We start from the raw sequence: 25,601 nt of genomic DNA on the forward strand, positions 1-25,601 counted from the left end.
ACAGTGGAGTACATTGCCAAAGAATGGTGGAGTCTCCCTCCTTGGAGGTTTTTAAACAGGTTGGATGGCCATTTGTTGGGAGTGCCTTCATTACATGGCAGGGGGTTGGACTGGATTGCTCTTGTTGTTTCTTCCAATTCTATGGTTCTATGATAGGTTGGTTAAAAAAATCAGAAGGAGAATGCATGTTTTCACTCTCACAAACATAAATCTCATAGATTCTTACAACTTCATTCTTACAACCAGATAATTTTCAAAATAAGTAAATCCTCAGAAGCACTTCAGTCAGAAAAACTTCTTAAAACAAAGGGTCTTTTCATGTAGTCATATTCAGAATCTCAGCAATATCCAAACATCATAAAGTGTCTTAGAATGAAACAGTCAATTCTTTCAAACATGGACAACGCACCACCAAAGTGTTCAAATTACTTTTGTCCCTATGTTGGCTGTTTTTGTTGGTTTTTGTCTTACTGAATGATAGAAACATAACTCCATCCGTGTCTTTCTTTTTTTCATAACTAGCTTGTGTGAAAGAACATGATTTTCTGTATATATGTTTTAAGTCCATTAATGCAGTTTTAAATGCACTCTGTTTCCAGTAATTCTTGTGGCTTCTGCTTGCATCTATCTGTTGATAGAAAAAGAAACAAAACGAAAATCAATTGCACATACTTATTCAGATTTTGCCAAACTTTAAGCTCAAGGGAAAGTTATTTGAAATGACACTATTCTGGTATGTAACAGGAAGTAGCACCAACATATCTTGATTTCAGTAAGGCCTTTGACAAGGTTTCCCATGACATTCTTGCAAACAAGCTTGTAAAATGTGGGCTAGACAAGGCAACTGTTACATGGATTTGTAACTGGTTGACTGGCCGAACCCAAAGGGTGCTCAACAATGGCTCCTTTTCTTCCTGGAGAGAAGTGACCAGTGGGGTCCTGGGCCCAATGTTATTCAACATCTTTATCAATGACTTGGATGATAGAATTGGGAGCATACTTATCAAATTTGCAGATGACACCAAATTAGGAGGAATAGCTAATACCCCAGAGGACAGGATCTACATTCAAAATGATCTGAATAGACTAGAAAGCTGGGCCAAAGCTAACAAAATGAAATATAAGCTTGACACAGCTGCAACCCATGGCCATAATCCTTTGCTGAACAGTAACCTCAGTCAGTTTTTTCTTGGCACAGAAATGAACTGAAAGGCAAAACCATTCCCCCACTTAATTCCTGAAAGAAAACCATGTCATCAGCATATCAGCAGATGAGGAGATCAGTCTGCTTCATTGGAGGTCTTTAAAGAGGCAGGATGGCCATCTCTTGGGTGCTTTGATTGTCACCATGGGGTTTCAAGTTAATGCGTGAGAGGTGATCACACGCAATTTGGGGCAATGGGAAGCTATTTCTGGGCAATGGGAAGCCACTTCGAACGCAATTCGAATCCACGTAAATTCTCTGAACTAGCGAATTCATGTGAATGCGTTCTGGCTCCACTTTCTTTTCATTTGAAGTCAAGAGGCATTCCTCCTGTGTGAAAAACTCCAAAGTCTCTCTTCATACTTCAGTTTTAAGAACATTTTGGGAGGGCAATATTTAGCACAACCGAGAATAATGGGGTTAATTTATTTAAAGCACTACTGCATAGAGAGCCTTGCTAGATGCGTGGTCCAGCATACAGTTCCTATAGTAGCCAACCAGTCGCTCATAGACAGTTAGCAAAACGAGGGCTGCATCCACACTGGAGAAATAACCCGCTTAAAGGGCCAGCCGCACAGGCCAACTGAGAAAGGGGGGCAACCTTCTTTCAAAGCCACAGGAAGTTTGACCCCAACCGGCCACCGTCCCGCCTCACCTGCTCACGCGAGGTCCAGCTTCTTCTGCGTCGCTGCCAGCTGGTCCTGCAGCCGCCGCTTCCGCCAGTCGAGGTAGCGCCTTCGTATTCTGTTCGCCTGCCAGCCCACTAGGACTCCCGAGGCGAAGGCCAGCAGCACCGCCACCTTCACGGAACGCTCCGACATTGGCTCGGAAACGAGCGCCATGGCAGCTCCCTTGCCTGAGTGCTACGGTGGCTCGCGCAGCCCAAACTAGTTCGCCATGACAGAACTAGCCCCACAGCCGCTCCGCTGCCTGATTACTACGGTGGCTCGCGGAGGCCAAAATAGGTCGCAGTGCGCTCGAATTTAAAAAAGGAGGAGGAGGAGATGGACTACAACTCTTCCTCGCCAGTGCTCTGTAGCTCCCTCTAGCGGCCCGTCTGTTATTTTATTCATTTTATTTTTCAGGTTGAGCCTTTCTTTTCCAAAATGCTTGGGACCAGAAGTGTTTTGGATTTCGAATTTATTTATTTATTTATGAATATTTGCATATAATATACTTAGACATATCTTGGAGAAGGAGCCCAAGTGTAAACACAACATTCATTTGTTTTTCATACACACTTTGTAACACATACGAGGTAATTTTTATAACACCTGGAGGTCATTTTATACAGTATTTTAAATACTTTTCTGCATGAAACAAAGTTTGTGTTCACTGAACTATCAGAAAGCAAAGCTGTCACTCTCAGCTGCCCATGCAAAAAAAAAATGTTTTTTTTAATATATCAGATGTCAGAATAGAGTAATTCAGAACTGCTGAATTTTCTACCAATTTGGGGGGGGGGGGGGGATGGAAACCTTTTTACATCTTTCTTTGTTTCCCAGCAAAGTCTATGCATTGCCAAAGTTGTGACCTTCACAGATCTCAACAATCTTAGATTGTCAGAAAGAAGCCAAATAAATAATTCTTTTCCTCTGGCATATAATGGGAGAGACAAACTAGACTGTCACATTCAGGTCATGATGAACAAACCAGAGATGCTAGATGTGTAGTTTGTTCAGTTCCTCCAGTTTGCAGATCATTAAACAGAGAGTCTGTGAACATCTAGAAAGCAATGCCATAATCACAAAAAGTCAACATGGGTTTCAGAGAAACAAGTCATGCCAGATAAATCTGATCTCTTTTTTTGATAAAATTACCAGCTTGGTAGATGAAGGGAATCCTGTGGATATAGTATATCTTGATTTCAGTAAGGCCTTTGACAAGGTTTCCCATGACATTCTTGCATACAAGCTTGTAAAATGTGGGCTAGACAAAGCAACTGTTAAATGGATCTGTAATTGGTTGACCGGCCGAACCCAAAGGGTGCTCAGCAATGGCACCTTTTCATCCTGGAGAGAAGTGACCAGTGGGGTCCCGCAGGGCTCTGTCCTGGGGTCAATGTTATTCAACATCTTTATCAATGACTTGGAGGACAGATTTGGGGGCATAACTCATCAAATTTGCAGATGACACCAAACTAATACCCCAGAGGACAGGATCAAAATGACCTGAATAGACTAGAAAGCTGAGCCAAAACTAACAAAATGAATTTCAGCAGGGAGAAATATAAGGTACATTTAGGCAATATATATATATATATATATATATACACACACACACACACACACACACACACACACAGATATAGGACAGGGGACACCTGGCTTGACAACAGTACATGTGAAAGAGATCTAGGAGTCCTAGTAGATCATAAGTTGAACATGAGTCTGCAGTGTGACGTGGCAGCTAAAAAATCCAATGTTATTCTAGGTTGCATCAATGGTAAGATCCAGCACTTGCTGAAATTCCCTTTTCTATGCAACTGTCAATGGTACAGGATTCTTCTCGTTTTCACTCTGGCAACACTGTGTCATGCACTTATCTCTCTTTTTTTCCCCTGCAACCACGGGTGGCAATAGTGGTGTTTACAGTTTACAGTCCTCTCACAGAACCATCCAAGCCATAGTACAGTATTTCCAATTTTTATGTATGTTTGTGAAAGCTGGACAGTGCGAAAAGCTGACATGAAGAAAATCAATGCATTTGAAATATGGTACAGGAGGAAATTTCTACAGATAACATGTCTGCTAAAATACATGTCTGCAAATCAGACCTGAACTCTCACTTGACATGAGGATGAGTAGACTGAAGTTGTCATACTGTGGACATATGATGAAAGAGGAGGTGGGTTGATTCAGTGAAGGAATCCGCAGCCCTGAGTTTGCAAGACCTGAACAGGGTAGTTGAGGGCTCAAACTCTTAGGTCTTTCATTCATGGAGTCATTCTAAGCTGAGGTCAGTGGTGGACCTAGCATATTTGACACCTGGTGCAGATCATTTTTAACAACCCCCCCCCCAAATTATTTTCAGTAATAATAATAAAATGAAACAAATAATTATTTTTCTGCCATTGCCACCACTGTTGCTGCTCCTGCTGCTATTGTCATCTCTTCACAGCATCAGAACCCCTTGAAGAGAGGGACAGTGGCAGCATCTCTGACTCTGTGTTTCTGTCACCACTGGTGACCCCCAAAGAAATAGGCAGTAGCAACAGCAGTGACTGTTCACTTCAGATGCTTCCTCCTCCTCTTCCTTGCCTCCCCTTAATCCACCTCTGTAAGGGCTCCTGGCTGGGGAGGGGAAGAGGGAGCTAGAACAGTGGTTCCCAACCTTCCTGATGCCGCAACCCTTTAATACAGGTCCTCATGTTGTGGTGTCCCAAACCCATGAAATTATTTTTGTTGCTACTTCATAACTGTAATTAAATAGGTGTTTTCCAATGGTCTTAAGTGACCCCCATGAACGGGTCATTCGACCCCCAAAGGGGTCCCGACCCACATGTTGGGAACCACTGAGCTAGAAGAAGGAAAAAGAGAGTGGGAGAGCCAGCCTGATATAGTGGTTTGAGCATTTGACTTAGATTCGCCATATGAAGAACGACTAAGGGAGCTGGGGATGTTCAGCCTAGAGAAGAGAAGGTTAAGAGGTGATATGATAGCACTGTTTAAATATTTGAAGGGATGTCATATTGAGGAGGGAGCAAGCTTGTTTTCTGCTGCTCCAGACACTAGGACCCGGAAGAATGGATGCAAGCTTCAGTAAAAGAGATTCCACCTCAACATTAGGAGGAACTTCCTGACAGTAAGGGCTGTCTGACAGTGGAACAAACTCCCTCGGAGTGTAGTGGAATCTCCTTCCTTGGAGGTCTTTAAGCAGAAGCTGGATGGCCATCTGTCGGGGATGCTTTGATTTGGATTTCCTGCATGGCAGGGGGTTGGACTGGATGGCTCTTGCAGTCTCTTCCAACTCTATTATTCTATGATTCTATGATAAGTTGCACATTACTTGAATGCATACAATAAAAACAATTTGGAAAGGCAAGATTCCAACTCTCTTCTCTGCTGAGTGAACTGAGTGCAAATTACAGTCAGCCCTCCACAGTTGTGGCTTTGACTTTTGCAGACTTGATTATTCACAGATTTGATTAATATGTTCTCTCTAGAAGTATCTAGGTCCTCCAGCCCAACTCTATGGGCAAAGTCTGCAGAAATCATGCTGGAGGACCTAGAGAGAAGACTTCTCGAGGCATTTGTAAGTCCTCCAGTGCAATTCTATAGTCAGATGTGGACCACAGAGTTGCACTGGAAGACCTACAAATGCCTAGAGAAATGTTCCCTCCAGTAAAACAAGTAGTGTGTTTGTTTTTTTAATTTTCAGTTATTCCACTTTCATGTGGGTCTTGTGCCCCTAACCCCAGTGAATGTGTACGTCTGCACTATTTGCAGCAATTGAATGAAACTGAGGACAAAGGAGGAAGTGGGAAAAGGAGAGAAAATCTGGGACATTTTAAAAGCAGCTGAAAATGCTGAACAACAGAGGATTAACTGGGACTGTTGTTGCCAAATTGGGACAATTGGGAGGTTTGGTATAGGCATACTAAGGTTGCTATGTCTAACTTTTCTTCTTTCTGGTTGCTTGATGAAGTGTTGAAAGAAGCCCTAGGCTTGGGAGTTAAGGTCCTGTCTCTGTTTACACCACCTGGTATAGTGGTTTGAGCAGTTGACTACGGCTTTGGAGATCAAGGTTTGATTCCCCACTCGAGCATAAAAAACCCACTGGGAGGCCTTGGGCAAGTCACACTCTCTCAGCCTTAGAGGATCACAATGGCAAATCCCCTCTGAAGAAACTGGCCAAGAAAACTCTGATAGGTTCACCTTAGGGTTGCCATAAGTCAAAAATAACTTGGAGGTACACCACCACAACAACAACTCTACTTACGCCAGGGATAAGGAAGGTTTTTTGGCCTGGGGCCTAAATCCCAACTTGGGAAGAGTTTTGGGGGCTGCATTCCACCAATGGGCAGGACAGAAGACACAAAGGCAGAGCCAAATGTAACCCATTTGGACATGTCCCACCAATTCAACCAAGCGCAACTGAATCCTATGCAAATCTTGGAAGTAATATTTACAAGTAGCAAAAATTTCCTGCAACACATTACTTTTGTGGGTCCAGGAAATAACAATGTTCCTTCCGTGAAATAACGTAATAATTGTTACCACTGTTCCTTCTTTAAAATTCTCCAGATGCCTTGAACTACTGTTTTCAAAGCCCCTTACCTCAGATCTGTTACTCTGTTCAGTGGGCCTCAGTGTTAATAAGATTAGATATGTGTGTACAGCTGGCCCTCTGTATCCACAGATTCTCAATCCACAGATTCCACCATCCATGGCTTGAAAATGTTTTTAAAAATAGTAATTCTAAAAAGCAAACCTTATTTTTGCTATTTTATATAAGGGGCATAATTTTACTACACCACTGTATATAATGGGACTTAAGCATCCATGGATTTTGGTATCCACAGGGAGTCCTGGAACCAAACCCCAGCAGATGCCCAAGGATCACTGTATTTAATACATAAGCAAGCAAGGTTTTTTGGCAGAGAGGTCCCCTTTAAACTCAGCTGAATGAATGTTGTTGTGCTTTTTCTATGCAAACTCCTCTGAAGCCTGTCTCTGGTTTGTTAAATGCTTTTTCAGCGTTCCTGGGGCACTGCTTAGAGAAACAACCTTGAGTTCCCTGTGATGCCAAGCTTCCTTTTCCTCTGTGCCCAGCCCCAGCAATGGCAGCCATTTGGAAGTCAGCACTAACCACAGTCACAAGGGTTGCCAGCTTTCCTGCTATCATCTGGAGTCATCGATGTAAGAGCAAAGCTTCCAACAAAGCAAGTTACTTTTTCATTTGGACCACAGTTCCACAACCAGCACAAAATGATGCCATTGCTCTCTCTAATAGGAATTCTGCTCCCAAATAAATGCTCCTTCAATCACCCAATTTCTAGCATTGCAGAGAGTAAGGCTCAAAACACACTGCAGAAAGAATCCAGCTTGAGACCGCTTTAACGGCCCTGCCTCAGTGCTAGGGAATCCTGGGAATAGAGCAGGCGAAATGTCTCACCAAACTACACTTTCCGCCCTCCCTCCCTCCCTCCCTGGCGTTGAGGCAGGGCAGCAGTTCAAGGGCTTGCAAAGTGGGTTTGAGACCCAAGAGACTGAAAACCGTTCCCAAGGACAATGCTGCTGGTTGCGTCTGTCTCTGCCCTCTTTTCCTATCTCTGAGGCCCTTCTTCTTCCCCATTTGAGTCGCCCTCCAGTTTCTGCAGGTGGTCCTCTGGGGATTGTGGGGCCCAGAACTGGACCCAGTCTTCGGGGGAAGGGGGGGGCGTTGGCCAAAGCAGAAGAGAGCAGCGGGGGCAGCGGGGCTTCCTTGGTCTCGGGAGAAGCAGACTGGGCTCCAGCCCCAGGAGGAGGAGGAGGAGGAGGAGAGAGAGCTCCTGCTGCTGCTGCTGCTGCTGCCGCCAACTTGGATGCTCTTCGCTTAGCCTCAACATTGACCCCAAATGCGGCTTCCATCCCTGGGCTCAGCGTGGCCCCAGCTTTGGATTCCAGAAGGGTCTCTCGAAAGCCCCCCCCCCCAAAGCAGGACTGAAGAAGCCGAGGCTCCCTGCTCCCTGCTGCTGTCTTCAAGCGAGGCCCCTTCCCCTCCCTCCCTCCCTGCTCTCCGGACCCCGCCCCGGCTTCGTCACGTGTGGACGCGGGTCTTCAAAGGGGGCCAGCTCTGGGATGGAGGCCCCCCTGAGGCCAAGGCCAGCCGGGGAGCCTCCGGAGGAGCAGCAGCGGCAGCAGCGGCAGCAGCAGCCAGGAGGAGAGCCCCCCGGGAAGAGGAGCAGCAGCAGCAGCTGCGCAGGGCCAGCCATGGGCCCCCCCTCCTCTTGGGCGCCTCAGGAGGTGAGCCCCATCGGGGCCAAATGCAGGAGCTCCCTCCCTCCCTCCCTCCCTCCCGCCGGGAGCCAAGGAGGGGGAAAGGGAGCCCGACTGCTCCAACTGGAGGGAGTTGGGGGGATTCCTCCTGGGAAGGGAGGACCTGTCCGGGAAAAGGAGGACGCGCCTGGCCCCGGGCTGCAGCCGCCTCCAGGCCGAGGCTTTCTTTCCCCATGCAACTCTTCTTCTTCTCCTCCTTCCTCCTGTTTCCCCCATTCTCTCCATTTTCCCTTCGCAAAGAAGCAGCTGGAGAGAGGAAGGCCAGGCGCTCTTTGGGGCTTTCTGCTGAGGCTGCAAAGTCCACACTGGAGCCAAGATCCCCCGGTTTGGGACCGCTTCCATATACTGTTTGGGTCTGTTTTAACTGTAGGGTGTTGTTTTTAAAATGTTGTCAGCCGCCCTGAGCCCCAGCCTCAGAAGAAGAAGAAGAAGAAGACGAAGGGCGGGAGAGAAATCAGTCTAATAATAGAACAGGCATAATCAGGAGTCAAAGCAGGAATCATCTTAAAGGGCTTGTCTGTGAGTCGCCTTGGGTCCCTCTGGGGAGAAAGGCGGCATATACATCAGACAAATAAGTGAAATACTGTAACTTAATTAATTGAACTGGCCTGGCTCAATGCCAGGGGATTCTGGGAACTGTCGTGGGCCCCAGATGTGGGTGCAACAGGAGAAGGAAGAAGTTTCATTAACAAGCCCATTGGGAGATGAGAGAAGTCCCCAAGAGCAAAAGGAAGGCTGGGACTCAAAGGCTGGCATCATGTTAGTGACATAGAATCATAGAGTTGGAAGAGACCCAAGGGCCATCCAGTCCAACTCCCTGCCATGCAGGAAATCACAATCAGAGGTGGCCATCCAGCCTCTGTTTAAAGACCTCCAAAGAAGGAGATTCCTTGCAGATGCAGAAGTATGTTTCTCTGTATTACCTGTGCACTATCCTTTGGGGGGCACTTCAGAAGTTAGTATTCCCTTCCTTCCTTCCTTCACAACACCCAAAGAACCCATAGAGCCGGTGAAGCTAGCCCCCCTCTGCTGGCACAGTCTTTTTATCCCTCATGGGTTGCAGGGAGGACCAGAGAAGTATCAGGCTATGTCCTGGTAAAGTTAGAGGTTTCCCCTTTAACAAGGTTGTCAAGTTGTGTCCGACTAGGGAATGGTGCGCATCTCTGTTACTAAGCCAAGGGAGCCAACGTTGTAAAAAACTCTGGTCACGTGGGTGTTGCCACCTTCATACCAAAGTGGTACCTGTTTATCTACTTGTGCTTTTACAGGCTTTTGAACTGCTAGGTTGGCAGACGCTGGGACTAGAAGTGCGAGCATACTCTGTCCCATGACGCTTGGGTCTTGAACTGCCAAACTTCTGATCTTACAGTTACCAGAATTGGCATCTTAACCACTATACCATCGTGCCCCTTTTGTGGCCATCACCAGGCATTAAATGATTACAATTGCACTGAGACCTCTTGAGAACCCAAGCAGATCTCAGCACTGATATAACCATTTTGCATCTGGCTACAGGAATGTAGCCAGATGCTTGTTAGATTCTATCCACTACCTATGAGGCACCGAATGGCTCAGCCCTACTATAGGTCTTCATGCAGAACTCCTACTCTACCCTTAGCCAAACAGGATTGCAACTACACTTAGGATGATCGGGAAATGCATCATCAAAGGAGAGGACAAAAGAGGAGCCAGATTTGCATAAAATAAAATATCTGTTAGTTTAGATGCAACTTCAAAAATGGTGAGCATAATTTAAATTGGGGTAAGAATTATCTGGCCCTCTTTTTTTGCTGGATAGCAATTCTCCCTATATTTGTAACTATTGGTTGTGGTGGCTAGGGCTGCTGGAGGTCGCAGATCATAAGCATAAGGAAGGCTTCATGATTCCTACCCCTGATTTTAACAGTGGTGCAGGACTTCTCACCCTGGTGGAGAAGACACTGAGCTGTGTCTCTCATCTGTGTGCTGTATAGATGCTAACTGTGGATGGGGCAACATCAAGGCTCCCTGCGTTGTATTCTTCATTTTAAAAGATAGATTAGAGAGGTCTTCAAATAGAAAGTTTGTCCTCTGACCTGATTTCTCTGCAGATTGTTTGAATATTTTCTTTTACAAAGAAAGAATCATCCTCTGACACACCTTTCAACAGAGGGTTGTCTTCTATGTTGTGGGAATAAAGTAGAGTGGATGAGGGCCTTGAGATTCTTGGACTAACAACGGGATATAAATATGCCCACCATAAGGCACTTGCTATGGCGAGTGAACTCCTTCTGACTGTAATATTGATCTTATAAACTGCAGCTTTAAAAAGGTGGAGCGGAGTTCATAATTCAGCTATGAATGAGAGTGTGTCGTCGTTTTTATAGAAAAAGGAATCATATAGGCCAGTGCTTCTCAGGCTATCTGAGAAGGGCTATGGGGATTGCCTTTTAAAAAGGAAAAAAGAAATCCAACAAGCCAGAGATCAGTACTATGTTTTATTCCCATTGAGTATAGTTTTTTTCTTTCTTTCCTGGAAACTTGCCAAGGACTGGCACCAGTCCACTACTTTGAGTACCACTGTCCTAGGCAATAATGGACATCTAAGAAGCCATAATGTGGGAGTCATTTAGTTCTGCCCTGTAGCTCTTGGGTGACATCTGGACCTATCAAATGGCACTTTGTTGCAATGATGCAGAAGTCTTTTCCTGTGGCTGCACCAGGGCAGGCTTCTTGGGAGTGATTGACCTTAATAGTACTGTTTACGTAAACTGAAGCAACAACATTAACTGTCTTGTATTTCCAGGGCTCTTCAAAATGTAGGGTGTACTTATTCTGTGTGCTGCAGTTAAAGGAAGGAAAATAAAAAGTCTAGGAATAGCAAAGGCAACTATAAAAGAGCTGAATAAGATCCTAAAGAGTAAAGACATACAATGAGCATTAAAGTAAGAATTTTCCATAGCATTTCCATCACCATGTATGGATGTGTAAACAGTGGACAGTGAAAAAAGAGGATAAGAAAAAAATTGGTATATTTGACATATGATCCTGGAAAAGAGTGCTGGGGATACCATGAACAGCCAAAAAGACAAACAAATGAGTCCTAGAGGACCAGGCTGGAACTCTCCTTGGAAGCCAAATCTGAGGCTGTTTGGCCCCATCATGAGAAGGCATGACTCACTTAAAAGGACAATAATGCTAGGAAAGGTGGAGCGCAGAAGAAAAAGAGAAAGACAATATACCAGATGGTTAGTCTCAATTAGAGAGGTCATGGGCATGAAACTACAAGACTTAAGCAGAGCAGGAGAGTATAAGGAGGCTTGGAGATATCTCATCCACAGGGTTGCCATGAGTCAGGCCTGACTTGAGGCAGGGACAGCTCATCCATATAGGCGAACTAGGCAGCCGCCTAGGATAGCAAAATTTAGGGGCAGCGTGGCAGGTTTTTTTGAATTTTTTTGCGTAATTAAACAATATTCAAGTGAAAATTTGTTACAGCAAGCAACATAAAAGCAAGCTACAGTCGGCCCTTCTTATACGCGGATTTTTTATACACGGATTTAAGCATACACGGTTTGAAAATGTTCCAAAAAAGTATAAATTTACCTTGATGTTCCATTTTTTATTAGGGACACCATTTTGCTATGTCATTATACTTAATGGGACTTGAGCATACACGGATTTTGTTATACACGGGGGATCTTGGAACCAAACCCCAGCGTATAACAAGGATCCACTGTACCATATGACAGTTTTTTTGTACAATGGCCAAAACATAAACATGCACACCCCCCCCCTGTGTTTGTGGTACGATCACATGGTACATCATTTGCCTTCTGCATGCACCTTGAATGTAACCTCAAGGTCAACAGCCCCCTCTCCTCAAGAGATTGGAACCTACGTTTTATGTCATGTTTAGCTTTAACAAACGAAACAGCAGAAATCAAGGGGTGAAAATAATTATGAGGGGTGACAGGGAGTGCCAAAATATTTCTTGCCTAGGGTGGCCAAATACCTAGAGCCAGCCCTGCTTGAGGGCATCTCTTGAAATTAAGCCAGGAGTTCAGGTCTTCCTTTAGCAACAGTAGCAATAGCATGCACATTCCTATACCACTTATCAGTGAACTCAGCAATCTCTAAGCGGTTTATAATCTGTAAACTAATTGCCCCCAACAAGCTGGGTGCTCATTTTACTGACCTACGAAAGGGTGGAAGGCTGAGTCAACCTTGGAGCCCTGGGATCGAACTCACAACCTTGTGGTTACAGTACTGGCATTTAACCACTGTGCCACCAGGGCTCCTTAACAATGGCTGTGTTACTTTAGTGACAACTGGTGGGACAGAGCTGCATGTTGCTGTCAACCATCCGCTCACCGTCTACTGACACAAGGTGGAAAGAAGTCACAGCTGGGAAGCAGAACTCTGCAGCCTTCTTTCCCCACTTCCAAGTTGTTTCCTATGGACTGAGCAGCATTGTAAAGGATGAGGGAGAGATCCCAGGGAAGGGAAGGGTTAAACCATCTCTCTCCATCACACCCACTTGCCCTGCTTCACTCAGCTTTGCAACAAAGGGAGCTTTACATTGAGAGTTGCTGCTCCAAGGAATTCCAAGTGACTTCTGCAGTTAGTGAACCAGATACGGCAATTGGCAATCTCATGGATTAGATTAAAAGCAGGTAGCTCAGAAAAAACTGAGTGGAGGTATTTGAGCCAAGTGCTTTCTCAGCCTTTATCCCAAGAGTTTCTGTGTGCAGTTCCCAGCATTCATACCCTTGGGCATACTGGTTAGAGCTGGAGGGAGTTGCATCTGAAGTACCATATGATTTTCATACCCACATTTGGTATCTACTCACAAGCTGCATTGTCAAATATATTAAAAGCACACTTTTAATATATTGCACTGATCTGTCTTTTTTAAAGCATAAAATAAGATGACTCTAGATTCCCCCCACTTCCTATTTTGATTCTGAGATGAATGATCTCCTAAGCTGAATGGCCTTCGTCAGGTTATCTTTTATCCCAGGAACAGGCTTTCTCCTTTTAAGTCCACTACTTGAGTTTCTCTAAAACGTTAACCATTACATTTTAATAGCTAAACCTACACTGAAAAGAATCCCTGACACTGTTGCACTACATAGTACTCTCAAGTGAATGGACTTATATTCTGTCACAAAATGTTTTTTGCTGGATGTGCCCTCTGAACCTGGGAAGCACATGCTTGTTTGGTTTCCAGGCTGCAGTCCAAATCACATTGTGAACACCTATAAGTACTTCTCTTACTTCCTATAGCCTTACTATGCTACCTGGGAAAGATGGAAATGAGACCATGCTGATTGAGGATGATGGGAGTTGAAGCCCAATATCCCTGCAACATCATAGGGAAAGCCGATTTAGTCGTCTTTTTAAAAGATCCTATATGTGTTGACTTATGAATAAATTCTGTTTGCTTTAATAAAATGTATTTCCCAAAACCTTACAGCGTGTGAATAGGAATGCTAAAGCATTCATACTACAGATTGAGTATCCCCTATTCAAAATGCCTGGGACCAGAAGAGACTTAGAATCATAGAGTTGGAGGAGACCACAAGGGCCATCCAGTCCAACCCCCTGCCATGCAGGAACTCTCAATCAAAGCATCCCTGACAGATGGCCATCCGGCCTCTGTTTAAAGACCTCCAAGGAAGGAGATTCCATTACACTCTGAGGGAGTGTGTTCCACTGTCGAACAGCCCTTACTGTCAGGTAGTTCCTCCTAATGTTGAGGTGGAATCTCTTTTCCTGTAGCTTGCATCCATTGTTCCGGGTCCTAGTCTCTGGAGCAGCAAAAAAAAACCTTGCTCCCTCCTCAATATGACTTCCCTTCAAGTATTTAAAGAGGGCTATCATATCACCTCTTAACCTTCTTTTCTCCAGGCTAAACATCCCCAGCTCCCTAAGTCGTTCCTCATAGGGCATGGTTTCCAGACCCTTCACCATTTTAGTCGCCCTCCTGTGGACACACTCCATTTTCTCAATGTCCTTTTTGAATTGAGGTGCCCAGAACTGGACACTGTATTCCAGGTGGGGCCTGACCAAAGCAGAATATAGTAGCACTATTACTTCTCTTGATCTAGACACTATACTTTTATTAATGCAGCCTAAAATTGCATTGGCCTTTTTAGCTGCTGCGTCGCACTGTTGACTCATGTTCAACTTGTGGTCTACTTGGACTCCTAGATCCCTTTCACATGTAGTCTTGTTCAGCCAGGTGTCCCCCATCCTATATCTGTGCGTTTTATTTTTCCGCCCTAAGTGCAGTACCTTACATTTCTCCATGTTGAATTTCATTTTGTTAGCTTTGGCACAGCTTTCAAGTCTATTTAGGTCATTTTGAATTTTGATCCTGTCCTCTGAAGTATTAGCTATTCCTCCTAATTTGGTGTCACCTGCAAATTTGATGAGCATGCCCCCAATTCTGTCATCCAAGTCATTGATAAAGATGTTGAATAACACTGGCCTCAGGACAGAGCCCTGTGGGACCCCACTGGTCACTTCTCTCCAGGATGGAAAGGAGCCATTATTGAGCACCTTTTGGGTTCGCCCAGTCAACCAATCTGGCAGCGAGCTCACTCTACTGGGAATAAAACTTTCATGTCCTGGCTGATAGCTTGTACTTAAAGGCAAGGTTCTGACTCAAGGTTTGCTTCTCACCCACTGCCTCTGCTGTAGATTTCTTTGCATCAAAAAAAAAACCCACCCCCTAGTGACTCACAGATGTGACTCACATAAGCTCCACCCCCTCAACAACAAGCACACTCTCCACTCAAAATGGCCACCCAGCTACTTCTCTCCTCCTCCTCTCTGTGGCAGGAACTGGTCTGAAAGGGCTCTGGGAGGAGTTATATAGAGCTAGTGTGCTAGCATCACCCCCTAGTGACTCACAGATGTGACTCACAGAAGCTCCACCTCCTTAGCAACAAGCACACTCTCCGAGAGTTTAAAAAAAATTCAGACACTCACCATTCAAAATGGCTGCCCAGCTCCTTCTCTTCTCTATGGCAGGAACTGGTCTGAAAGGGCTCTGGGAGGAGTTATATAGAGCTAGTCTGCTAGCTCCGCCCCCTTGGATTGTTTTGTTTTTTGGATTTTGAAATATTTGCATATACATAATGAGACATATCTTGGAGATGGGACCCAGGTCTAAACATGAAAATTATTTATGTTTTGTATACAACAGATACACATAGCCTGAAGGTAATTTTACACACAATATTTTTAATAATTTTGTGCATGAAACAATGTTTGTGTACATTGAACCATCAGAAAGCAAAGATGTCCCTGTCTCAGCCACCCGTGTGGATAGCTTTGGATTCTGGAATGTTCTGGAGTTTGGAATTCCATATAAAGTCTACTTAACCTGTATTGGTTTTAATCTTTTCAAGTCTGAAAAGCTTGGGGCCCTATTTTATAGGACCAATGTGGTACATACAGATCTGCCCTTATGTTAAGATGAAGAAGAGGAGGAGGAGAACTATTTACTGTATTTCCTACTCGCCTCTCCCCAAGGCTCGAGGTGGGATACAGCATTGATTAAAACACATAAAATTATTTAACACATTAAATTAAAACACATAAACATAGGACAAATTACCATCATCCAACACAAAATTTAAAATTTACCAGTTTAAAATTCACAGTTTAATACTGTTTTAAACTTAGACTGCATTTTCAGCTGTCGAAAATTCCTGGCAGGTCATTCCATAGTCTAGGAGCCACCAATGAAAATGTCCTGCGGGTGTCAGTTGCCAGTCCAGGCCTGGTCGGCTGTAATTGGAATTGTCTCCCAGAGGATCAGAGTGTGTGGGGTGGATTATACTGGAGGAGGCGATCCCATAGCTAACCTGGATCCAAACCACATAGAGTTTTAAAGGTAATGACTTTGTCCGGAAGCTTACTGGCAGCCAATGGAGTGATTTTAATATTGCTGTGTTAGGCTTATTCCTAGGTGTACCAGCAATCAATCTGGGTGTCATGTTTTGAACTAACTAAAGTTTCTGAACTTGGTACAAAGGTAGTTAAATGTAGAGAGCATTACAAATGTCCAGCCTCAAGATTACCATCTTTAGGTCTTCCAGTTCTGGGAAGGGGTGCAGCTGGTGTATCTTCAAGTGCTTGCTGGTGTATCCTCAAGTCTGTCAGGTTAGTAAGCCATAAAAAGCAGGAACTTTGCAGCCCAAGACACTGGAATCCCCTTGCTCTTGATTTATCTCGTGCTGTAAGGCAAACCTTGAAACATTTCCTCTTCACTGCCACCTTGACTGAGATTGCAGTTAGCTTTATCCTTCAGAACAATGTCTTGGCTTACTTCCTCTGTTTGGTAATACCTGTAGTGCTTTCATTTTTGTATTTCAATTTCTGGAGGTGTAGCCCTAAAAGGTGACCAAAAATACTGTCAACACCCTAGTGGACTGAATTGAGCTGTGCTATGTATGCTTGATGGAAATCTGTAAGTACAGTACTGCATCTGGTCCTACCAAATGTCCTTGGCTATACCCTTGACAGAGACCCTTCCCAATTAAAATCCAGGACCCTGGCAGAAACAAGTGCTCACTCCTGTTGTATGGCAATCCAGATATTTCTGCACTGAAAAATATCCTCCTTCTTGTCAACAGGGTCTTCTGCTGGCAGCAGCTTATGTCTATGATGCCCAGTACAACAGGAACATCCCATTTGAGACCTCACCACAAGCAGTCAGGTAAACAGTATGGATCTAGGTCATATGGGTAACTCTGACGCCCAATGCAGTGTTGTGGTGTTAAAACACAAGCAAGGCACTCTCATTCCTTAAGCAGGACAGCCATATTTCATCCAAAATCTTGTGATCAAAGGTTCAGTCTGCTGACGATTGCATTGGCACAAAGTCAGATTGAATGGAATGAGTTTTGGTGTTGCTCTGGTTACTCTGGATTATTAGTATGTATTGAGATTTAAGCATAAATGGGGCTAATAATTGTTGGTAAAATTTTAAAGCAGGCTTATGAAAGCAGTGGTTATTGTTTTGAAGTTTACTTATTATTAACTTATTTTATGTATTGTTGTTGTTAATTGCTGTCAAGTTAGGTTTCACATAAGCAATCTTATGAATGAAAGACCTCCAGGTTTACTTGTCATCTACAGCCCTGCTCAGATTTGGCAAACTCAGGACTGGGGCTTCCTGAATTGAGTCTATCCACCTGTAATGTGTTTCCCTTTTTTCTTGCTGCCTTTTTTTTTTTTTACCAAGTAGTATAGTCTTTCTAATGAACCATGCCTTCTTATGATGTCTTATTATGGCCAAAGTAGAACATGTTAATAATCTTAGCTTCTAGGGAGAGTGCAGGCTTGATTTGCTCTTGGACCCATTTATTTGTCTTTTGGGCAGTCCATGACATCCACACAACTCTTCTCCAGCACCACATTTCAAGTGGGTTGATTCTTTTCTATCAGCTTTATTCGTTGTTTATACTGTTTCATTTTCATTATGTCCCACCTTTTCCTAGCATGGGACCCAAGTTCTTTGTGATTGAAGAGAAACTAGGGTCACACACTAAAATTGAATGATGAGAAATTCAGAGTAGACAAAAAAGCATTTCTTTACACAGTGCACAATTAGCCTTTGGAAAGATGCTGTGATAGACCAAAATCCAACAACTAATAGGCCAGTTTGAATCAGGTACTAGAGGGGAAGAGAATGCCTCATGTACTGAAGGGGAAGAAAATCAATAAATCTCACTGATTCTTTTGACATACTTTAGTTAAGACTAGATTTAGTCCATGGCCACCAACATGGTTGGCTTTTATAAGGGAATTTGACAAATGCCTGATGGATAAGGTTAGCTAGGGCATCTAGTCATTTTGGCTATATATAACCACAAGTATCAGAGGCAGTATGCTTCTCAGTACCAATTACATTCATGTCCTGTTGGAAGGATTCCCATAGACAACTGATTGACCACTATGAGAACAGAGACTAGATAGGCCTTTGGTTTGATCCAATACGGCCTTTCTTGTGTTTTGCCCTAACTGTCCATGTGATATTGGGGTAGTAATGTTGGTCAGCATGGTGTAGAGGTTTGAGCATTGGACTACAACTCTGGAGATCAGGGTTCAAATTCCTCTGGGTGACCTTGGTACCTTAGATGAGCTTTGCATTTTCACTGCTTCTGCTGGTTGGTAAAGTGAGAGGTAGTAGCAGAAGAGGAAGACCACATCACAAATGGATACAGTCAATCAAGGACGCCATAGCCCTGCATTTGCAGGATCGCTGCAAGGCTGTTGGTGACCAGGACTCTTGGAGAGCTCTCATTCATAGGGTTAGTACAAGTTGAAGGAACCAGCTAATAAGAACTACTGCTACTGCTGCCATGGCAGCTGATCCATCCAAGTTGTTTTTTGCCTAGTCAGTTCTATATTTTTTCTCTTCTCAGGCTTTACTATCTCTACAACCACTGGTCTATGCAAGCAGCCACCTACTTCTTTATTTTCTTGGACCTTGCACTTGCACTATTTGAGGAACCTGCTGTGTATTTACTTCCCTTCTTGGTAAGTTTGTAGACAAGATCTAACTGATAAAGTTCAGTTTGGAAGCCAGAGATGAACCATGAGAAAATTTTAAAAGATACTATTTGATTTATTATTATTTTATTTAGAGTATTTATACCCCACCTTTCAGCCACAAAGATTCTCAAATAAACTTACAAGTTGTTAATTTGCCAGTTTCCTGCCCTCAGGTCTACAATCTAAATAAGACGGGATACACAAGGAAGTGGGAATGGAAGTGAGGAAGGGGATTCAGCAGAAATTAAGCAGTATTCTCCCTCCTGAATTTATCTTCTTTATTAATTTAATTTTTATTTTCATTCTACTTTTCTACATGTCACCAAAGTAGTTTATGGCCAATGAAAGCTAAACAAAAATAAACGAAGACTTGAGTCTATGTTCATATTCTCTTAATTTCCTGTCATATGAGAATTATGTGGCTCCCTCAGATTATAAATCTTAACTCCCAACAGACATAGCGAGCATATCCAGTGTGAGAAATGATGTTACAATTAACATAATTTGCAGGGCTGTCTGATTCCTACCCAATGATATCAGCCCATTTATTAGAATGCAGAATCCATTGAGACAAAGCACAGAGAAGGCCATCTAGTCACCTGCAATGCTGAAACATTGCAGAATCTCATAACTTGCACTGTCCCATTTGCCTCCTCCTTTTAAGAAAGCAAATTCTTATAAACCTTATAGTTATTGCAACCTTGAGCTTTCAGTTTTAGTCATACAGAACAGCTTAGTAGCCTTTGATGGGGATGTAAGACACAACTCAACAAAATTAGCACTTGGTTCATTTGGGGGAAGATGAACAGAATATGAAAGATTGGCATCTGCCAAATAACACCAAAACGTCTCAACTTTATAGAAATTTTGCAGTGGACTGGACAGCTGTTTTGCTTATAAAAGGCTGACATCAGATGAAGAGAGGAAGATGCGGATTTTCTATGCTATCTGCATTTTTTGTGGCTGCTGACAGAGACTGACATTAACTGCCAAAGGCAGTTGTAAAAGAAAGGATGTATATGGTGTGTTTTTAAATCATTTTATCCATTCTCCTCTCCCATTTTATCAGGCTACCTCACTGGTTGAAGTCTTATGTCTCTTAGTCTTTTTTGGAAGACTAGTCCATTTTGCACAAGTTACTCCTCGCACGGTTTTCTGGAAGGATACAAAGAACATCTGCATCATGATAACAATACTGGTCAGTATGAACATGTGCAGTTCTGTTCAAGTAAAAGTAGGATCTAGTCTTAGGTCCAAAACACATTGGAGATGTGATCCAGTTTGAGACCACTTTAACTTCCCTGGCTCAGTGCTAAGGAATCCTGGGAATTGCAATTTATTGTGGCACCAGAGCTCTCTGACAAGAAGGCTAAAGGTCTCGCAGAACGACAGTTCCCAGAATTCCCTAGCATTGAGCTGGGGCAGTTAAAGTGGTTTCAAACTAGATTATTTCTGCAGTGTATTTTGAACCTTGGTCATGCTGTGAGCAGATCCACTGAAATCAATGCAACTTAAGTTAGTCAGAAATTACCTCTTTAATTTCAAAGGTTCTATCCAAATGATGGTTTAGGGATTCTCTACATGAGTGATTTATCTCAAATTCTCCCCAGGCTCACTCATCCTATTTACATGACACAGAGCCAAACCCCCAAAATTGGGTCTTGAGTGTCTTTTCACAACACCCACAACTGATCAAAGGCTTCCTCCCCTTAGTTCTTCTGTGCCTTCAAGTCGTTTCTGACTTACGACAACCCTGCTAAGGTTAAACTATCGTGGATGCTTCGGAGTTTCACCTATATTCAAGCCCCATTGGCTCCCTCCATTCCTCCCTCCGTTCATCCCTCGCGCATAAGCAAGGGACGCGGATTCAAAGACCATGACAACAGAGGGAGGACTGTATAACAAATGGAGCACCAGAACTAGTTTTGATCTTAGGCTATGCAAAGGCGGTAAAAGTGGAATAACAGCACTATAAGAGTGTAGTGCGGTAATATGGTGAGAATGAGTAACAGTCACGCATTCAATCCAGGATGTATTCAGACTCAGAATTTAGTCCATCTCTTTGGATGATATCAAAAATGCAGGGCTGGGGTAGTTGTAACATTCCAGTTGTTTTGGGTATGCAGCTACCATTATCCTTCGCTGTTCTGCAGCCATCATTCTCAGTTCTTCTAAGGGAATTTTAAGTGCCATAAGATTCACCATCTTTCTTCTTCTCACAGTAGATCCTTGCCCTCGCCGAATGTTCTCTGCCAAATTTGGCTTACCAATATGTCAGGTGTGAAACTCTATTTATGAGCTTTGCTTCCCCCCCCCCCCCCCCCCCCGGCTTCTCAGAAAAGTGTGCCTGGCCTGTCAATAAACTGTTTTAAAATTTAAAATTAAATTTTAATGGTGGTTTTCCTCTCTTCCCTGCCTGTGCATCCCTAGGTAACTTTGATTGACCTAATTGTCTATGGTGCTCTTAGGATCTCAACTATTCGTGGCATCCGGTGGTCAAGACCTTTGCGACCCATTTTTTTAATAAATTTTGCAGAAAGCCGTCAGGTAAGACATTCATGTGACTTTCTCAAGGACAAGTAATCTAATTCCAAAACAGCAGCTAGTTAGCTGACAACTAATTGATCATTCTTATTTCAATTTTGTATTGTCTTGTCTGCTCCAGAAATCTATCTGTCGCCTTTCCCTCTTGAAACAAACCTTCTGCTTTTTCTCTTCTCTATGCAAACAGGCAGGCTTCGGCCTGGCCTAGCTTTGCGGAAGCTGAACCATGAGGTAAGGTTAAATCAGTGGGCTGTTGAACATAGGAGGACATAATGGGTTGGGAGGAAGTTGGCAGTTCTGCATGTGGCAAAGATGGCAGCTAACCTGACAAGTTTTAGCTGCCAAATTAAGATGGAAGCAAGAAGAAGCATAAATCCTCTTTCTCTGCATGGCATGTTTGCATCTCTTCTGCTATGGGACATAAATGAAGATCTTGTAACTTCTAGGCAGGACTACTAGGAAAACTAAATGCTGAAGGCAGCTCATGTGCAGGAAACAGTAAATGCAAAGTGTATCTGATGCTACTGTACTTCTGCATTGTGTAATATCTACTGCTAATCCAAGCATGGAAATCAGTTCTAGAGTTTCTGAAAAGGAACAATTAATTGTCTTGCTCTTCTGATTTAGTACAAAATTGAAGCCCTTCTTGGAAATTATGCCCATGCAGTAATTCAAGCAAGACTATGGCTCATGGGAGCCTTTCATCTTACACAATTATAGCACTATGATACCACTATGATAACAATTATAGCACTGCCATGGTTCCATCCCATGGAATCCTTGGATTTGCAGTTCAGAATGCATAGGGCATTAGTGCCTCATCAGAATGCAGATCCCAGCATTCTATCAGTCAGTCAGTCAATTGTTTTATTGCAGTCAGTGACCATGTTAAATTACCCTATTCCAGATATATACTCATGTATAAGTCTAGAAATTTTAGTCAAAAATTGATTCCCAAAACCTGGGTTGCTTTATACATGGGTCAAAAAAGGAACCACTCTCTTAATCAGAGTAGAGTGGCGTAAGGCAAGACCTTGGTCCATTCCAGGAGTCCCTAAAAGAAGCACCAACCCCCTCTACTCTGTCCACCATGGCTCCGCTTCTGACCTTTTTAAATTGGATTGGAAAAGCACAACCTGCCAGATTTTTGTAAATTGTTTGGCATCGTTTTTCTTAGCTTCGTTCTTTATATCCTTTGTTTTGTGTCTCTAAGTTTTACCCTCAACTTATTCATAAGTCAGATCAAAATTCATAATTTTTGCCCCAAAACCTGCCCTTGACTTATACATGAGGTCAATTTATAGTCAAGTATATACGGTACATAAAATACATGCATATTATTAACATTAGTATGATGCATACACCTACGGACATCAATAAAATATGAAGATAAGTGTAAATATAAGTTCTGAAGAATATAAAATATAAACATAAAATATAACTGCATTCAGAAATAATAAATCTCAGCATTCTGTAAGATGTTGGCATGGCAGTTTAAGTGGAGTTGTTGCATTATACTTGTGCTTTGTGAATGGATCTTAGGCCCTTATCCCTTCTTTATGCATATAGCTGTATAAACAAAGACTTTACTGCTACACATGATTGTACAGTATGGATGAATATCAGGCCCCTAGAACATTTGGCATGACAACATTCATATATGTTGATTAAAAGCATGAATATACAGTGGGCCCTTGATATCTGCTTGGGTTTGGTTCCAGGAACCCCCATGGATACCAAGATCCATGGATGCTCATGCCATGAAATACAATGGCATAGTAAAATATTTCTTATATAAAATGACAAACTCAAGGTTTGCTTTTTGGAATATAGTATATTATTTTGAACAATTTCAAGACATGGATGCTTGAATCCATGGCTAAAGAATCTGTGGATATGGAGGGTTGACTAATTTCTAAAGAGGACAGCAGAACACCATTATTGGGTCACTCATCCCAGCAACCTCTGTGAATCCCACAGCTGATTCACACATGATAAAACAGTCCTATTTCCTCCTGAAGGCTATGCCCCCATCTCAACTTGTTTCTTTCTCACCCTCCCTCTCCCTCCCAAGCATGAAGCATCCTAAAGTTTGTCTTCCAGTTTTGAGAAAAGAAAGGCTCCCATGTCCCTAATACAGACCAGGGCAAAAATGGCAAAACAAACAAATCAGTTTCATTTGTTTTTTAATGGACAGTAGAAGATGAAAATGGGAGGAGTAGTCTTGAGAGTCCTGAAAGGCATAGAATCATAGAGCTGGCAGGTACCTCCTGAGCATACAGAAATAGATAAGTAAAGCACTCCTGAAAGAGGGATCATAGAATCATAAAATCATAGAGTTGCAAGGAAAACATCTGAGTACAAGGAAAACCTATGAACATGAAGAATGGTCTATGGCAGGGATTCCCAACCTTTTTGACTTGTGGAGCCCTTATTTCTCTATGTCTTACAAGTTAATGGTGTTTAGGAGTATATATAAGAATATATCCTTATTTTTTAATTTCATTCAGTTTTTATTTCTTTCATTTTCCTGGAGTGGCTGCAGCGCACCTGGGAAGTAGGCCATTCTTCATCCTCAGAGGTTATCCTTGCACTTTGTACCTATTGCCTTTCAACAGCTTTGCACAGGAAGTAATCAGATAAACTCTGTTTATCCCACAGAGATCTCACTCCCTTATACTGGTGGGAGCAGGGAAAAGGTTTCCAAATCAGGCTGAGCTAGGTTTGGATGGTCATTAACTTTTGCAATAACTGGCTTTTGGGCTTTTCTTTCTTTCTTTTTTAAAGCAAAACATACCTGTTTTCCTTCCTGTTCATTTTTGAAACTTCTGTCTTTCCCAGTATCTGAAATCGATTTCAGTTTTGGGATTGAGAAGTTCTTGTTGCCCTAGACAAAAACAAGGGTACAGAAAACTGTTTGCCAATGGGTCCATCTCAATATGTCAGAATGGAAGACATGGTGTGTTGGAGAGCAGAGGAATAAGAGAAGGGGGAAGAAAAAGAACATAATAAATACTCATGACTTCTGCTCTGTATAAATGTGTGCTGCTTCTTGGCAGATCCGACGAGCTTTCCGTAGCATCCGAAACACTCTGCCAGAGATCACCTACGTCTTTTTACTGTTTATGTTCAGTGTCCTGATGTTTTCTCTTATGGCTCTGAAGCTGTTTGGGGACAGGTAAGGGGGCCATAGGCAGCCTCACTATATTAGGGGTGGAAGGCTACTTTGTAGAAGAAAATGTGTTGCCATTAAAAATAAAAATATATTAAATGTGCATATATTTAAAGTCAACATTGCCATTACGCTAGGTAGTGACTGGTGGCTCCCATGTCAGAAGGGTCATGAAACCATATTCACTTTTAGTTCTAATTGTTCCAAGTTACAGGAATATCTCAGTTACAAAGTAGATGTGTTTCTGGGCACTATTTCTTTAAGAGTAAATTTGGTACCCAAAACAGAAATAAATGTGAATAGAATAGAGAGAGGTTCCAATACCCCCAAAATTCAATATGTCTCAGAGTTTTTTTTATTCAGGACCAGCACATGTGAAATGAAACAACCTGATCAGGTAAGCCTTACATAAGTAAGTGAAAACATTTTGAATCTTCCAGAGACCACTAGAAGGCTTCCTCCAAAATGCTAGGGTGTCTGCCTTGCTCTTTTTCTTTTGTCATACAGAACAGTGGTTCCCAACCTGTGGTTCTCCATTTGTTTTGGACTTTAGATCTCAGAATCCCCAGCCAACTTGGCCAACAGACAGGAATTATGGGAGCTGAAGTCCAAAACATCTGGATAACCAAAGGCTGGGAACCACTGCCATACCACCTCATGTAGCACAGTTTTTCATGTCTTTTGAAGATCTGAACACAAAGTTTTTTTCAGGCTACCCTTGAATATGTTTCCTGGCCCTTAACCCTTTGTATTAAGCTATACCACATTGAGTTGGGAGGTGTTTTGGGGAATCTCCTTAAGCTATTTCTTCTCTTTTCTCTCTGTCTGTCTCTCTTTCTCTTTCTCTCTCTTTTCACTGGCAGAGTTAATCTGCTGTAAGATGTGTGTAGATTTGTTTTAATTACAGTATACAGTGCGCCCTTGTTTTATGCGGGGGATTCGTTCTGGACCCACCACATAAAAGAAATAATGCATATACTCAAGCCCCATTACAAGTAATGGGGCTCGTGCTCACGGCGGGGCGGGGTGGCGGTACACACGCGCCATGGGCACACACACCATTGTTTCTTCTGGTGCACGCCACCACTCCTTCCGGTGCTGCTTTCAGCATATGCTGAAAGCAGTGTATAATGTGCCCAGGTATGAT

At 43.0% G+C, this 25,601-nt stretch overlaps 2 protein-coding genes across 3 annotated transcripts in view; one reads left to right on the forward strand and one right to left on the reverse strand.

Moving 5' to 3' along the window:
- Positions 1 to 212: 212 nt before the first annotated feature.
- On the reverse strand, positions 213 to 2,168 carry LOC149310488 (mitoregulin-like). Its single transcript, XM_089528296.1, has 2 exons — positions 1,860 to 2,168; positions 213 to 628 (listed from the first exon to the last, which is right to left on the reverse strand). The coding sequence occupies exon 1, from the start codon at positions 2,044 to 2,046 to the stop codon at positions 1,864 to 1,866; it is 183 nt and encodes a 60-aa protein (XP_089384422.1). The 5' UTR covers positions 2,047 to 2,168; the 3' UTR covers positions 213 to 628; positions 1,860 to 1,863.
- Positions 2,169 to 8,074: 5,906 nt separating this feature from the next.
- Positions 8,075 to 25,601, forward strand: part of LOC149310489 (two pore channel protein 1-like) — a 35,344-nt gene continuing 17,817 nt past the window's right edge. Inside the window, exons 1-7 of one of the 2 annotated variants that reach the window (XM_089529058.1) lie at positions 8,075 to 8,151; positions 16,815 to 16,897; positions 18,609 to 18,723; positions 19,808 to 19,936; positions 21,207 to 21,285; positions 21,404 to 21,513; positions 24,342 to 24,460. In XM_089529058.1, the coding sequence (XP_089385184.1) occupies positions 8,119 to 8,151; positions 16,815 to 16,897; positions 18,609 to 18,723; positions 19,808 to 19,936; positions 21,207 to 21,285; positions 21,404 to 21,513; positions 24,342 to 24,460 (668 nt within the window). In that variant the 5' untranslated portion in view covers positions 8,075 to 8,118. Of the gene's footprint in view, positions 8,152 to 16,814; positions 16,898 to 18,608; positions 18,724 to 19,807; positions 19,937 to 21,168; positions 21,286 to 21,403; positions 21,514 to 24,341; positions 24,461 to 25,601 lie in introns of both variants that reach the window. The other variant, XM_089529059.1, reaches the window with a different exon arrangement.

This window comes from Sceloporus occidentalis, unplaced genomic scaffold (assembly GCF_023333645.1).
Source record: "Sceloporus occidentalis isolate IW3139 unplaced genomic scaffold, rSceOcc1.0.p SCAF_6, whole genome shotgun sequence".
Lineage (NCBI taxonomy): Eukaryota > Metazoa > Chordata > Lepidosauria > Squamata > Phrynosomatidae > Sceloporus > Sceloporus occidentalis.